At 41.6% G+C, this 16,659-nt stretch overlaps 1 protein-coding gene across 2 annotated transcripts in view; it reads right to left on the bottom strand.

Annotated features, from left to right (window-relative positions):
- SPIDR (scaffold protein involved in DNA repair) overlaps positions 1-16,659 on the bottom strand; it is a 212,421-nt gene that overhangs the window by 143,862 nt on the left and 51,900 nt on the right. For both annotated transcript variants that reach the window (XM_065628018.1, XM_065628016.1), the window contains exon 6: positions 12,911-13,167. In XM_065628018.1, the coding sequence (XP_065484090.1) occupies positions 12,911-13,167 (257 nt within the window). The remainder of the gene's footprint in view (positions 1-12,910; positions 13,168-16,659) is intronic.

Below are 16,659 nucleotides of genomic sequence, written 5' to 3'. Positions count from 1 at the left end.
CATCTAGCACAAATACATTTGAGGTAACACTACAGCAATTCCCACACTTGGATACAAAGCCAGAAGACATAATTTCTGACTTTAGGAACAAAAAGACAAATGTGTTGGAAGCTGTCTTTGGGCTACTACGAAGAGCTCTGGACTACTATGGGAGTATTTGAGCATGCTTCTTTTGCTTCAAATAAGTTGTTTGCATAAAAATCTGCTTCATTCTTTCCTTACAGCACAAGCTTTTCCACAACAAGTACTATCCAGTTTATCAATACAGATTTCTACTAAGGTGAAATGTGTCCTTGGGTTAAAGTGGTTTAGGAATCAACAGAGGTAACATACAACCACCTTATTACTCGTGCACGTGAATAGAATTATTTGGTTTAGAAAAAAAAGCCAAACAGCTTGGTAAAGCTCACGTTGCAAATGTGAAACTGGGAGGACTCACACCTCTGGAAACCAAGAAGGAGCTAAAAAGGCTAAGCAGCCCTTCAGGCAGGCTGTAAAAATCTCTTTGGTTAGCAATTATTAAGAAATTTCACCTGCAGACAAGTCAACAGGTTATATGAAAAGCAGTTAGCATTCTCAGCCGAATTTCTAATGAACTATATACTTTGCAAAATCATAACTATCACACTAATTGTTGGGTGGCATGGCTAACTGTCTTGGTAGTAAAGATCAGAGAGTGAACACTCTGAAATACCAGAGCCACATTTGACCCAGAATGTTCGACAAAAGTTTCGTAGTTTACATTACAGCATCTCTTCTATGGCTGGTGTGGTTCAGGCAGGGAAGAGAGAAATTCGCACTCTTTCAGAGTGCCCAAAACCCCAAAATAAAGAACCTACTCTTAAGAAGCTGTAAAACCTGCTATATTAAGGAGGGAAACAAACAAAAGTATTTGGGAAATCTTGGGCTCCAGTGAACTTCCAGGTAAGCCTAACAACCTTATTTACTGCTGCTTTCTACATGGACTTTAAGACACAGGCAACTAATACAGAGAAGTGCAACGGAAGCTTTGGTACTGAGAACAGCACAGTCAAGCACAGAACTTCATACAGGATAATCTCCTCTGCTGATAACACGCTGCTCAGCCACATTTACCCTAAAACTTGAGCACTCAAGCATTCTCACACCACAACACTTGTGGGCAAGACAGTTCTACAAACTCCAGCAAACTGTCCACCCAGTTTCTCTTCTTGCCAGGGAACCGTTCTCAGATGCAGTTGTAATTCAGCTTGGCTGTGTGGTCTACAGGAGCCATCCTGGAATAGGTAGCTGCCGGCTGAGGCTTAGAAATGCATTAAATGCATTGCTTGCTTAAATCTTGCATGCGTCAGTCTGCAACTGAACTCTCTGGTTGGACTACAGCAACATGCTATACAGCTGGTAGCTCAAAAACTTATTTTGCTGAAAAAAACCTATTTAATGGAGTGTTCTAAACCCCCACTCCATTCCCTCCACAGACAACAGTCAAAGAAATATATTTTATTTGTTCACATAATGCTAGAAAGCCTTAAGGAACCTGCACAAGAGAGCAGCTATTACTAGCTCACAGCCTGGTTTCTCCCCCTTTCCCTGAGCAGAGCTATGGTTGTGTCTGGTCAATCAGTTCCTGCTCTGCTATAAGCCCACTGGTGCTTTACCTATGGCAGGAACACACTATAGCACAAAGGAAATCAAGTTCCCGGTTTTGTGGCTATTGCACATGACAGTAATACACCATTCCCATTTCAGGTCTGATATCCCTACCAGGGAGGGTCTCACTGACACTTACAACTTCATTACTAATTTGCTAACCATGTCTGTATTAGGATAATAATTATGACAAAGGTCCATGAAAAGTAAAAATGTGGCTTTCCTGAGCAGCCCTTTGTGCTAATAAAATTTATTGATATTTGTTAATCATCATACCTCCATTCACATTCCAAATGCACTTAAAAATAGTTTAAACAGAAAACATCGTAAAGCATTTTGCATCTGCTTGGCTGCAGACTATAAAATATAACAATGAATTCATTTATGAGAGGTTCTCAACTGGTACTTGGAAATGTTTCTTTTATAATGTCTGTTTCACACATTGTGGAACTGGAAAATGCAATTCAAGGACATGCCATGCACAAAAGGAATTTCTATGACAAGAGAAGGAGTTGGTAGTTTATGGTTTGTTTCTTTTAAAAGGTAGAAACAAAGATACTTAAACACCACCTCAAACCCAGGAGGATCAACCTCCTTAGCTCAAACATGCAAAACAAAGAAAGAAAAAGGTGCTTTCTGTTACATATTCTATCAGATTCTATGACAATGGCACTTGAAAACTACTAATTCCTTCACATACAGTACAGGTGCCCACACTGTTGAAAACGCTTCTGTATGTGCTGTAAGATACTGTGAACTATGCAGTCAGAGTCTGTGCACGAGAGATAAGACAGAGTTACACATAGCTTACACAAAGCCGAGCATGGTATTAATCAGGTGCCAGCTTCCAAGCCCGTGTTTGGTTAAGAACCAACCCTGTGTTATGAAAAAAGCTAAATGGTTAAAATTATTATTATTTTATTCCCAGTTGAACATCTGTGAATCATTAAACATCTAATGAGCTTTTATACAGGAAGAGCCAGCAGATCAACACTTTGGCTCCGAGCCCCATGTCACCAGCAGAATTTGGGGTTTGTTGATCGTGGGTTGGTCTACATGACAGCAGGCCTGCTGGTGACAGATGGGCTACGCCTGTCTCGGAGAGGGAAAAAGATCTTTACACAGGAGTTAGCAGGGCTCATTGAAAGAGCTTTAAACTAGATTTGGAGGGGGAAAGGGATAAAACCAGGTCTGCTAGAGATAAGCCTGAGGGTGCCATGCCAATGTTTGAGGACCAGTGTGTTAGCGAGGTCCTTCGGTCTGTCATCTCAGTGGAGGCCGGGGATGGAGATCCATGCAGCAGCAAAGATGCAAGGGTTATTGATGTGCTAGAAACCATAGGAGCATCTGAGAATGGTCATGTAGGAATCAGGGCATCACCCTCAAAAGGTGGTGGGATCAACAGCCCAACTGAAGAGCATCTACACCAATGCACACAGCACGGGCAACAAACAGGAAGACCTGGAAGCCATTGTGCAGCTGGAAAACTATGATATGATATGATAGTAGTTGGGCTGACTCTCATAACTAGAGTGCTGCAATGGATGGCCAGATGGGATCCATCCAAGGGTACCCAGGGAGCTGGTGGAGGAGCTCACCAAGCCACTTTCCATCATCTATCAGCAGTCCTGGCTAACCAGGGAGGTCCCAGTTTACTGGAGGTTAGCACATGTGATGACTATCTAAAGAAGGGCTGGAGGAGGATTTGGGGAACTACAGGCCTGCCAGTCTGGCCTCAGTGCCAGGGAAGGTTATGGAGCAGATCATCCTGAGTGCCATCACAAAGCATATATGGGGCAACCAGGTGATCAAGCCCAGTCAGCATGGGTTTATGAAAGGCAGGTCCTGCTTGACTAAACTGATCTCCTGTGACAAGGTGACTTAATGGATGAGGGAAAGACTGTGGATATTGTCTACCTAGACTTTAGTAAAGCCTTTCGCACCATTTCCCACAGCAATCTCCTGGAGAAACTGGCAGCTTATGGCTTGAATAGGCACCCTCTTCACTGGGTAAAGAACTGGCTGGATGGCCAGGCCCAGAGAGTTGTGAACGGAGCCAAATCTAGTTGGTGGCTGGTCACAAGTGGTGTTCCCCAGGGATCAGTACTGGGGCCAGTTGTGTTTATTAATAAAATCTTCATCAATGATCTGGATGAAGGGATCAAGTGCACCCTCAATAAGTTTGCAGACAACACCAAGTTGGGTGGGAGTGTTGATCTGCTCAAGGGTAGGAAGGCTCTACAGAAGAATCTGAACTGGCTAGATCGATGGGCTGAGGCCACTGTATGAGGTTCAACAAGGCCAAGTGCTGGGTCTTGCATTTGGGTCACAACAACCCCAGGCTCGGGGAAGAGTGGCTGGAAAGCTGCCTGGGGGAAAAGGATCTGGGGGTGCTGATTGACAGCCAGGTGAACATGAGCCAGCAGTGTGTCCGGGTGGCCAAAAAGGCCAACAGCATCCTGGCTCGTATCAGGAACAAGGTGGCCAGCAGGACCAGGGAAGTGATTGTCTCACTGTTAAAGACATTGAGGTGCTGGAGAGAGTTCAGAGAAGAGCTGCAAAGCTGGCAAAAGGTCCAGAGCGCAAGTCTGATGAGAAGCAGCTGAGGGAACCAGAGCTAAGGGGAGACCTTATCACTCTACAGCTCTCTACAACTACCTGAAAGGAGGTTGTAGCATGAAGGGGGTTGGTCTCTTCTCCCAAGTAACAAGCAATAGGACAAGAGGAAGTGGTCTCAAGCTGTGCCAGGGGAGGTTTAGATTGAATATTAGGAAAAATTCTTCACAGAAAGGGTTGTCAGGCACTGGAACAGGCTGCCCAGGGAAGTGGTGGAGTCACCATCCCTGGAGGGGTTTAAAAGACATGTAGATGTGGCGCTTAGGGACATGGTTTAATGGTGGACTTGGCACTGTTAGGTTAACACTTGGACTTGATGATCTTAAAGGTCTTTTCCAACATAAACGATGCTATGATTCTGTATTCGGTCTTTGGTAGCTTTACTGGGTTTACTGAGACTAACAGTCATTTTTGGGCATAGATTCTATCATACGGAAATAACTTTTGGCTTATTTTTGTAATACAAGGTAGAGATGAATAATATTTATTTTTCACTGTCCACACATTATCTGTCTGAAAAGTCCCTTTGCTTTCCAGCTTTTCATGCTGCAGAGACTCTTTGGCTTAATTTTGCCAGATATGAGAGGTTTGTTGGCATTAAAGGTGGAAAATGGATCCTACGGTACCAGGTGTTGGTTAATCTGCAGTCTGTATTTGTTTCTGCATCTAGCTGTTTCAAGAAGTTTACAAAAAGATACTCAGTCTCCTCTTTTGCACAGATCTAGCCTTTATGATGCATTCAAGTGTCCTTCGTGACAAACTCAACATCTGGGGTGTGTGTGTGTGTATATGTGTATAATTGGCAAATATATTTTGATTACTAATGTGCGATATCTGTAATCAAGAGAACTGACAAACTGTATTTAAATAACAAAAACTGTAATTTGAGATGCATACTTTACACACCAGCACTTCAAACTTTCCCCCAAAACGTTTTAATATGAGCAAATTGAATGCATTTGTCAAATTGTTAATGTAAAGGCTGTTCAGTGAAGCCAAACTGCTCAGATACAATCTCCACTGCCCACAACCTTTTTATTTTTAATCACTAAACTCTCAGTACAACTATTTTGTTCCTTTAAATCCCTGAGGGCGGACAGATTTAACAAGCAGAAACCCACATTCTGTTTCTGTACTAAACCTGAGCTTGTTGAAATACTGTATTTAAAATAATATATTGCCATTAATGTCCACGTCCAACAACATTCACATGAAAGACAGCTTTGATGACCATAACAAAGCTCAGCATCTAGTACAAAAGCTCAGTTCCTGGTAGTTGCCCCTTTCCACAAACTTGAACAGCAAGACTGAAGAATTTTGTGCCAGTATGTGACAAGGGTCACTGAAAGGTAACACTGAGCCTCATCTGTGACTCTCACGCTGCTGGTCCCTAGCTTCTAACTCCAATGGTGCAGGGGGTGGGGAAAAAGCATTAGTGAATAGGCTGTGTTTTGAAAAGACATTTTCAATCTTTCCGAAGCGCTGGAGATCTCTCTGTGTTTATTTACTAAGGTTTTCATTCAGCACGGCACTTACCAAAAATAACCTCACATTCATCCAAGTTTAGTCCTTTCCAGATTTCATTTGAATTTAAGAACAGTGAACACTTAAGCATCTCATTATTGAATTATCTCCTCATATACACTTTACTCAGGACTCCATGTATTTTAAAACAGTATATGTTACACAAATAATATATCCCTGTCTCACGACTGGGCAATTTCCCTCCTCTCTTTTCTAAGCAAGGAGAGAACACCTCTCATATTTCCAAGTTAACTAGTGAAGTAACTGACTTCTGCAACACTCTGCTGTCCATTTCCACTCCATGGGGTCCTTGCTAAAGAAGAAAAAAGGACCCCTAAGCATGCTGCCATTTAGTTTGTCAACACTGCAAACCCATCAGCTATCATCAGCTAGTTTACAACGTGCAAAATAGTAAGCAACACTGAATGCTGACAGTCACTACCAAGTTCACAGAATCATAGAATGGTTTGGGTTGGAAGAGGCCTTCAAAGCTCATCTAGTCCAACCCCCTGCAATGAGCAGGGACATCTTCAACCAGATCAGGTTGCTCAGAGCCCCGTCCAGCCTGGCCTGGAATGTCTCCAGGGATGGAGCATCTACCACCTCTCTGGGCAACATGGGCCAGTGTTTCACCACCCTCATTGTAAAAACATGTCTTTCTCACGTCTAGCCTGAATCTCCCCTCCTTTAGTTTAAAACTGTTACCCTGTGTCCTTTAGAGTACAAAATAGTATGGTTACATTTGGAAGACATGACTGGGGAATGTTGGCCACACAAGCACAAGTCTCCTGTACAGAGGCCCACCTCCTCTGCAGCACAGAAGAGAAGCTGTTGACTTCGTGAAGTAACACGGGCTCAGAAATAATAATTTTAGCTTTACAGATCAGCCCCACTCAAGCTCTGACTCAACAACTAGACTTAAAAAGTTTCACCTCAGTGAGATTTGGTTTCCAGTTCCTAGATGCCTCGGACAGTGTAAAGGAAGAGATGGAAGAGGGATTACAGACGGAACTGCTGAGAACAGAGTGGGTGAGCACTTTCTACATCCCATATGGCCTCCAGCGAAAGATTTTAAGTAAAACTTCATTAGCCAACTTATCTCACAGAAAATATCTGAAATAATTTAGGAATATATTTGGGAATAGGTAAGCTTTTGAGGCTTGCTCCTTTCATGGGTTTCAAAACATTTATCAAACCCCTACCTACCAGCCACTGAAAAACAAAACAAAACAAACCACCACTGAAAAGTTTACCACAGCTCTTTGGCTCTTTATACTCCTTAACAGGAAAAAAACCCTACTTCAGATTCTCATACCTCTCTTACAGCAGAGGCTGTGAGCAGAAGTAAGATCACTTAGTAAGGGGAGTCTTCCCAGAAATAAGTTACCCCTTCCTTGGCCTTTTAAAAGGGCATCTTCAAAAGAAAAAAATGAAGCACCAAGCTCACACACACAATTATAGAATAGAGTAACAAAGGTGAGAGAAAGACTCTGCAGGAACCAGTTTTGATGGGGGAACAGCCATGCCCCACGAGAGACAGGAAGAGCCTTCCCTGCAGTTCTGAAGGTTTTGGCTTGCCTGAGCAGAGTTCTTACAACAGAAAAGCAAACTCTGTGATTAAACAAACCAAAGGCACCAAAATTACTTATCTCTGATGGGGAACAACTGTACCCTGCTAAGCCATACCAATCAGTAAAATACAGTGCATGTGAAATGGGAGAAATCTGGCATTTTAAGGAAAGTGATGTTTGGTTGGTTGTTTTTTGGTTGTTTGTTTTTCCTGTTAACACCAAACATCTGGTCTAGAGAAACCATCCACACTTTCTAAAAAAGAAAAGACATTTTAACTTTCAGGAAGTGCAAAACAATTTGCCAGTGTATATTGCCGGTGATTACAAGTGGTACATCTGTAGTGCAGCCATTATATTCTTTGATTATATTGTCCTAATCCAACAAGAAATTCAACAGCAAGAAAAACTTAATCCAGAAGTTAAAATCAGCATAAGGGCCAGTCTGTTGCTGTTACACCCTCATGCTACTTGTGGATGCATGTGAGAAAGAGCAGACCCAATTTTAGAGTGAAAGCCTGCTTCATTTGTGCCAGCTCCTTCCTCCCTTGGCAATTTCCTTTATTTTCAGGACCTCAGTTGGCCTCATGTGACAACTCGGTTTCATTTTACTGCACATAGTACTAGGACATTCTGTAATTTTCTCCTCTTTCGATAACAAAAGTTAATTTTAGCAGATCAGATCTGTAAGTGGCCTGCATACATGTAGATATGAGACAATTTAACAGAATTTCCCAAGATTTTATTTTACTATGAAACTAAAAATGGACACTTGAATATTAAAAAATAAGAAAAAGCTAAAGCAGCTATTCTTCATAACTAAAAGCTCTTGCAACATGACAGACTTAAAAGTAGGGTTAACGTTATATAACTTATCTATTTCCTGCACTGAAACCCAGACTGTTTTTTTCCTGATTGAAATAAAATCTTACTAGAAAAAGCAGACAATCCATTAAACCTTTAAGAAAAGTTTAGTTGTAGACCAAATGTTGAATGCGTGCATTTTGAGTTTTCTTCTTTATAAATACTGAATTAACCCAGTTACTGGTTTAACATATGTAACAAACTTTGAGATTTTTCAATACTCTTCATTTCTCCCTTCTTTCACAAGGGAACTTTGAGAGACTTGGAACTAGTGCAGTTTAGACGTTTCACCTCGTAGCATTAACAAGAATTCCAAATCTAAATAGAGGGGCTCCCTGAAAACTGTTATTTGTAGTATATACTCTCTCCCCTCAGGTTTGCAAATCACTTGCATTATTTTCCCATGCAGCGTTGACTCAAGCTGAGAAACTGAAACTTTGTGGTGGAATAAAAGGGCAGGAACATCTAAACCCAACGCTTCTTGACCTGATCACCAAGGCAATCCACCTCAGTATCAGGTACCACTAGTAGCACATCCTTATCAACTCTCTTAGTAGCTCGTGGGTGCAGTACAAAGACATTTATCTCTCAGAGTACCTGGGAAAATTATACCACTCATACTCCATCCATCACCAGTTTTGTTTCAATGAAGGAAGGCGGCTACAAAACATGGCATATAAAAACAATGTTTAAGGCGAGGATGTCCAGGAGCAATGGTATTGATGACTCTGAATGAAAGAGATGATACTTTACTACTAGCATGACAGATGGACACCTCCACCAGCACGGCCCTTCAGGTTGCTTCAGAACCTATCTGGGACCACCATCGCTCCTGAAGGACAAACACCAGCATACAGACCACCTGCTCTCCCCTATGGATGGTGGCAGAAAGGGGAACAATCTTTACTTAGAACAAATTCGAAAAAAACCAAAACAAACCAACCACCTAACATTACATGAAGACATACAAGAATGTGGCAAGGGTGCAGAACAGAGCAGTCAGTAGGCATGGTAGGGGAGGAATTGCTTCTGTCATGTCTGTCTTGTCTGCAGATGCTAATTACTTTCCAAAACCCCACTTAGCTCTTAACAGAAGAGGATTGCAACATGCCCCTTCAAATTTCTCTCATTGTAAGCAATGCTGTATATTCTGTATGTTCTTTTGGGGACAGAGATGCATTTCTACTTTTATTTCCCCTCAAAGTTGTTGAATTTACACTCAAATTTCTAACATTAGGATCAGCAAAATTTATTTTAATCAACCATAATCATCTTACTTCTGATTATTTCTGTTAGTTTGGTTACACCTTGATTTTTGTAGTGTATGACAATTACATCTGTAATAGAATCAAACAAACAATACTCTTTCCTCCTATCCAGGCAACTACTCATTTGCATTTTAGCACCAGGAAGATTCCAGGAGGAGAGTTTGGTTGGTTGGTTTGGTTTTTTTGTTTGTTTGGTTGGTTGGTTTTAGCTGGGGTTTGGGGGGAAGTGAGGATGTTAAGGGGTTTTCTTTGACCTTACACAGAAAAATGGAGCCATTGAGGTAATAGTAGCATAGCTGCAATCAGGTAATGCAAATATAAATGTAGATTTTAGTGTGCCTAAAGAATCTGGAAGAGACTGTTACACATGGTATAAGATTTTTTCAGAAAATCTAAGCTAATTTTTTAAAAAATTATTCTCTTTCCTTTTGAAGATAGCTTTAGTCATCCCAAACAGCAAAGAGAGATGAAAATAGAAATTATTTCTATTTTCTTAAAAGTGGAAACAAAATCATAGGAGGTCTATTCTACCCATATCAGGACTCCTCCATGAAGTAAGCATACTTAATATTGCCTGGATTTGAAGAAGAACTTGCACAGGAATTCACACAGGAAGATGGCAGCTCTACCACCTGCACCATCTCTGCTCAACCCAGGCTTCCCCAGGGACCAGCCTGGACAAAGAGAGCCTAGTTAAGCCAAGGCTCTTGGCTCTCTTCTACTGCTGCGCAGTTCCAAATGGGAGCAATTTCAAGTGGGAGCCCGTGGGCCAGATCCAGCTTGCAGGATGACTTCCCCTGCTTGCTGCTTTTTCTGCTGTGGCCTTGATCTGCAGCGGAGGTGGGAAGGAAGGAAAAAAGGACAAGCCAACAACTGCTATGTAACTTTCAGTTATATAACCAGAAAGAAGGGGTTGTCACTTCATCCATCAAGACGCTGACAAACCTTTCACATAATCACAGAATGGTTGGGGCTGGAAGGGACCTCTGGAGATCATCTAGTCCAACCCATCTGCTAAAGCAGGTTTGCCCAGAGCAGATCACACAGGAATGTGTCCAGGTGGGTTTTGAATGTCTCCAGAGAAGGAGACTCCACAGCCTCTCTGGGCAGCCTGTTCCAGTGCTCTGGCACACTCAAAGCAAAGAAGTTTCTCCTCATATTCAGATGGAACCTCCTGTGCTTCAGTCTGTGCCTGTTGCTCCTCATTCTATCGTTAGGCACCACTGAAAAGAGTCTGGTTCCATCCTCTTGACACCCACCCTTGAGATATTTATAAACATTGATGAGATCCCCTCTCAGCCTTCTCTTCTCCAGGCTGAACAGACCCAGCTCTCTCAGTCTCTCCTCATAAGAAAGATGCTCCAGACCCTAATCATCTCTGTATCCTTCCGCTGGACTCCCTCCAGTAATTCCTTGTCCTTCTTAAACTGGGGAGCCCAGAACTGGACACAGAGGGGCAGGATAACCACCCTCGACCTGCTTGCCACACTTTTCTTAATGCACCCCAGGATACTGCTGGTCTTCTTGGCCACAGGGCACATTGTTGACTCATGGTCAACCTGTTGTTGACCAGAACTCCCAAGTTCTTCTCCACAATGCTGCTTTGCAGCAGGTCTGCCCCCAACCTGTCCTGGTGCCTGGGGTTATTCCTCCCCAGGTGCAGGACCCTACACTTTCTGCGAACTGGCCTTCAATCCACAGCATTGAAAACCTGAGCTCTCTTATTGAGGATGCAGACTCTTATATCCACCAGTGAAAATGTTCTCCATCGACAGTAAAAGGGAGGATGGGAAAGAGAGACACACAGAATTAACGCCCTGAACATGAAGAGTGAAAAGATAACAGTTACCTGGACAAGCAAAATAACTAGATAAACAAAACTCATAACTGAGGAATTTCCTGCCTGCTTCCCTGTTCCCAAAGGAACTCAAGGTGGAACGAAAGGATGGAAGAGCAAAAAATGCTGCAAGCTCTGCTCCTCTGGCCACTCTGGACAGATTACATTCTATATCGTTGTGGTTTGTTTAGTTTTGCTCGTTTGTTTCCTTTCAAAGATATTTATTCTTTTATACACTTGCTTCAGAGTATCTTTGCTGTCAAATCTATTTTTGCACAAAGATTGTTGATAGTAGAGCTCATCAAGTGAAGCTGATAGGTGCAGATTCAAGTTTAAGCTACAGAACTCCTCACCATGGGAGTTCTAACCCTATTGCAGCAGACAAAAGTTTTTATCACTTCAGAAAACTACTGGGCAAGTTCATGAAAAGACAAACTCACTAAGGGTAACAAACAGCTCCCAAGCAATAAACTGCTGAAAGCTGGAAGTGCATCTGGGCAAAATATCAGTATATGCTTGTCCTGTTCTTATTACCTTCACACATACTTGCTTTTGGTCACTAACAGGCATTTGTGGGGGTTACAGCTTTGGTCTGACCTAGTACAGTCGTATCTTTAAGTTTTCAAAGTAACAAGAAAAAAAGCTTGATTGCACGAGTAAAGCACTTCCAAGGATACAGATCCTCAGTAATTACGACTTTCAAAACTGTTCCCTCAGTCAGAATTTTGAAATAGCGAAGAACATTTTTAAACAAAAATAAAGTATGGTTATTTAACCAAAGCGAACATTTACTTTTTAAGTAGTTGCTTAATTGATTACTGGGCACAGAATCAGGTGTAAAAAAAGAAGAAATTACAATAGATATCTATATTAGTGCTGCTTGTAATGGTAGTCTCCATTGCTTGTAGCATACCTTCACATATACCATTGAAGTTAAAGCAACTTTCGTTAATTCAATATAGAAAGTGACCACTTCTGCACTGTAATTAGTTAAAGAGAAATAGTAAATTGTGAACTTCAGCCTTCCGCTGCTCATGCTCAGGCTGTTTTCTTTCAGCAGTTAGATATCTGTTTAATGTATTTAATTTAGTCCCAGAGATTTACATTTCAGATTAACAAATACATCCCAACTTTGCCTAAATATCACTCTGTCCTGCACTACTCAGCACTATTGTTCATCCACCCCTTTCCTACAGTATTTTGGATAATTTTACCCTGACAAATCTGGAGAGGACCAAAACAAAATCAAAGGTACGGAATTTTTCAGACTATCTGGCGAGGCACAAAGCAATGACACGATTACAAGCTAAAACAGAAGTATTGATATATGTGCTCACACATCCATAAGGCACTGTAAAGAATTAGAAGTGCAAAAACCATATCAACTTGTACACAGGAGTCCAAGATCGAGAGCTTTCACCACAGATATTAAAACTGAACTCTTTCTTGCCTTGTTTGCTTCTTTACAGATAAATACATTCTTTAAGTTTTTGGAATTTGCATCTCTACAATGTTTATCCTTGAAATGCATTCCTACTCTTCTGTAAATACTCTTTTACTTACAATAGAAAAAAACCAATCTTTAAGACAGACAGTGCATTTACCTCAGCAGCTTCCTCTTCTTGGCGGACTCGGTTTGGGCTCGGGGCGCCCTGCCCCCCTGCTTCCCGGGGGTGCGGAGAAGGGCCTGCGCAGACCTCAGCCACTCGCTGGCCGGTCGTGCTGCAGCATCCCCCGTGTCCACTCCCAACCTCGGCCCTAATCTCTCACTGGATCCCGGAGCGCTGGTCTCTGGGCCTGTCTTTCCTTCTCCCACGCTGTCGTTATCGGACGAATACTCAGAAATGTCTGTCGAAGTTGTCTAAACAAATAAAAATACAAAGCTATTTAAACAGAATGCTAATGAGATAGTATAGGTTTATGTAGGCAGTTATGTATGTTCCCTAGTAATCCATAAATTGAATGCCATCTTATTGATTAATATAACTTGGACAGCTTCGCTGTAAATGCGCAATAATATTTTGTAAGTCAACATAAACTCCTGAATATAAGGACCATGTCTTGAGAGACAACTGTGATCAGTAACATTTACTTTTTCAGACAACCTGGTCTGGAAAATTTATGGTAAGCCAATGCATCTCTCTATCAAGAGAAGTTTTCAGATGGGTGTCAGGAGTAAAGCCGAGTTTTCAAGAAAGCAGAAAGAGGCTAATGAGTGACAGGGATCGTGACTGGCAGGAAAGCTGAGAGAAAGGGAGGTTTCACATCAGGATTCAAGTAAGAAGGCAGGCTGGCTTCCAGTCTGAATGGAAGCAACACATTACTCTTTCGAGAACTCATAGCTGGCAAAAAGTATGTAGCCTTTTGCTAAAAGAAGATTTTGACCACTAAAGCCGGCCTTTGCCCATGTCCAGCAGGCCTAGAGCTTCCCAGGAGGGTTTCAGAAGTTGAGCATAAGCTACCAGGCCGCATCCAGGTATTAATAGCACCAGCAAGGATCCATCACCGGTCAGCAGCCAAGGCCATGAGCAAGCAGGGCTGGAGATCAGACTCATAAAACATCACTGAAGCTCTTCTCCCAGAAACCCACAGGACACACTGAACTCAGCCCATTGAAGGAGGGAGAGGTGAGGGAGAGGGAGAAGGCCCAAAAACAAGTCTGCAAGGGGACATGGAAGGCTGAGGAGACTGCTGGTGGGGAAAATCCACCTGCTTTGGCTCAGCTTGTTTTATTCTCCTCTAGGGCTTCTGCACAAGCAGGGCAAGGCAGCTGGGTTGGCACCCTAAGATGAGTTCTGTATATAGTTGTTATGTACATTATGGTCTCTTGACCCAGTATTTCTTAAAGTACTGGGTATTAAGCAAAAATACTTAGGAAGTGACATTTAGCCTAGTACAAAATGAAACGATCTATAACCCTGAAACAGGCAGAAGACTAAGAAACATGAGCTGGGTTCAGTCTTCAGGAGCTAGTTGGAAAAAAGAAAAAAAAAAAAAAAATCAGATTCTGTGCAAGTTCTGGTGGGGTGAGCATAGTAACGGTCCTGTCACTGGGACCACCAGCACTAGCCCAGCTCAAGGAGGCTTGCAGAAATCTCGTCTGTAGAAAAGGCAAGTTAGGCAATTCAGCCTGATCCTTGAAAGAACCAAAACCCAATGCAAAACACTGGGTTCACATTATCAACAGGGAACTGAAACACCCCAAAGACTGACTTTGCTCCAGATCATACTGCTCCAGTCACAGAATAGGGCCTGAAAAAATTAACCTGCTCCCCTGGTCTACTGCCGTGAGCAGCTCTCCACACAGGTTGTCTGACAACCGGCTCAGATAAAGACTTTAAAGATAAAGGAGGCAAGGGAGGGAAATCACTGCATTTGCCAAAGCTGTTGTATGTTATTAATTAGTGTAATCATCTGAAACCAACATTTCTCAACTGTGCACAAAAATGAGCTCGGCTCTTGCCAGTTCTTTAATACATTCTTCATGTAAATGATGAAGACACTGCGTTCATGTTCTGAGAGCTTACCTAAGTATTCTGGAAATTGGAAGGACCTTTTTAAAAGTTATCCAGAGGAGGAGAATAGCTAGAAGTATGTAATTAGTAATCAGCCTGTTTTAAACACAACACAGTCAACATTCGTCCCTTGGCAACAATATTTCTCTGAAAACAAACTCCTTCCACATTGGAAAAGAGCCAGAAATAAAAGGTTTCAAACAGTACGAAAGCAATAAGCAAGCACTTCATTCTTAAAGCATCATTCCAATGCACTCTTTTGCTTTAGGAAAGCTTTAATTTTGCTTGAATTGCTATGATATCCACTGCATCTAAAAAAAGGATGCAAACCTGAAGTTCTTTGAGCAAGTAAAACGCATACGAAGAAAGCCTTTGGGATGTGCTTCAAGTTAAGCACGTGTTTTAATCCCACTGATTGTTGTAAGAGTTAAGAAGCTTTCCTAAATAAAGATTGTTTAATAAATGATTTAATTCTTCTGCTAATATTTGTTATTGTATACTTGTTAGACTTAACTTCCCCAAGGAAACCGTACTTTGGGGTTTTTGTTTTTGGTTGGTTTGTTTGTTAGAGTTTGTGTTTTGGTGTTTGGTTTTTTTTTAATTGGTCAGTTGGAAATTTTTCCTAAAGAGGAAGCTATAAAAATGAAGAAGAAAAACAAAGAACAAAAGCTCAACTTTCCAATTCCATACACTATTTAACTGTAGCCACCATCACAAATACAGTCTGATGAGAAAATTATTTTCAAAACATACAAATATGATTTTTCAAGTCTCCAGTAAATAAGCTGGCATGTCTACTAATATTACGGTGGTAGACTGCTGGCAAAAAAAAAAAATCATGTAATTTCTTAAGTTCACTTTAAAACAATCATTGATAAATAGTGAAGAAATTGTTTATCAATTAGCAATATCTTAAATATAGTGAAGCTGAATTTTTAAGAGTAGTTCTTGTTGTTGTGTTTGGGGTTTGGTTTGGTTTTGTTTGTTTTTTCCCTGTTTGTTTTCTTCCCCCCCCCAAATAATATCCCCAGTAATTACTATGAGTTTCTGAAGAGTGTCATTGCTAAGCACAGAGAAGTATCAAATTAAAAGTAGTTTACTTTTCCACATTGCTTATTATTTCAAAATATAGCCATTTTTGGTTATGGTGGCTAAAGGTACCATGCTCCCCACTACACACAGGCTCGGTTTCGCCCCCTCACCCCCCTCCTCCAGCCCCTGAGCCCCCAGCCTAATCACCCCCATCCTGGGGTTTCCCGTGACTGTCTCCCATATGTCCCAGTCACTCCGAATACTTGGTGTAGACTGTTCACTAAGATTTACCTGTCATTTCCAATGATGGCCTTGCCACAACACACCCTGTTGTGACATGATGCTACGCACTCCTCCATGTCCAAGGGCTGAGGGGAAAAAAAAAATGCAGGGGCTGACCTCAATCTCTGTCTCATTAAAATGACAAATATGGCTCATTTTGTTTACTTTTAGAATAAATCAATTTTCTCTGTGACTAGTTTCATTTGAAATGCTATTCTAAATGCTCCCCTTTTATGGCTCTTTCTTTTAGGGAAAAGTTACTTCAGTAAAAATGCACAGAATACTGCCATTTTTTCTGATATGATTTGGGTACAGGAAAACAAAGAAGTCAGTGAGTACTGTAGCTGATCATCTAGGACCCTATATTTTAAAGATAATCATGTCTAAATCAAAATGCATTGAGAGAGCTCTCAAGATGAATTAATATATGATGTATTTTTGACAGCACTCACCAGCACTAGCTAACATAGAGGATGGTACAAACGTAAAAATAGAAACCAGAATGAGAGACAGCAAATATCCCC

This window comes from Caloenas nicobarica, chromosome 2 (genome assembly GCF_036013445.1).
Source record: "Caloenas nicobarica isolate bCalNic1 chromosome 2, bCalNic1.hap1, whole genome shotgun sequence".
In the NCBI taxonomy this organism is placed as follows: Eukaryota; Metazoa; Chordata; class Aves; order Columbiformes; family Columbidae; genus Caloenas; species Caloenas nicobarica.
This window is presented reverse-complemented; position numbering and strand designations above follow the sequence as displayed.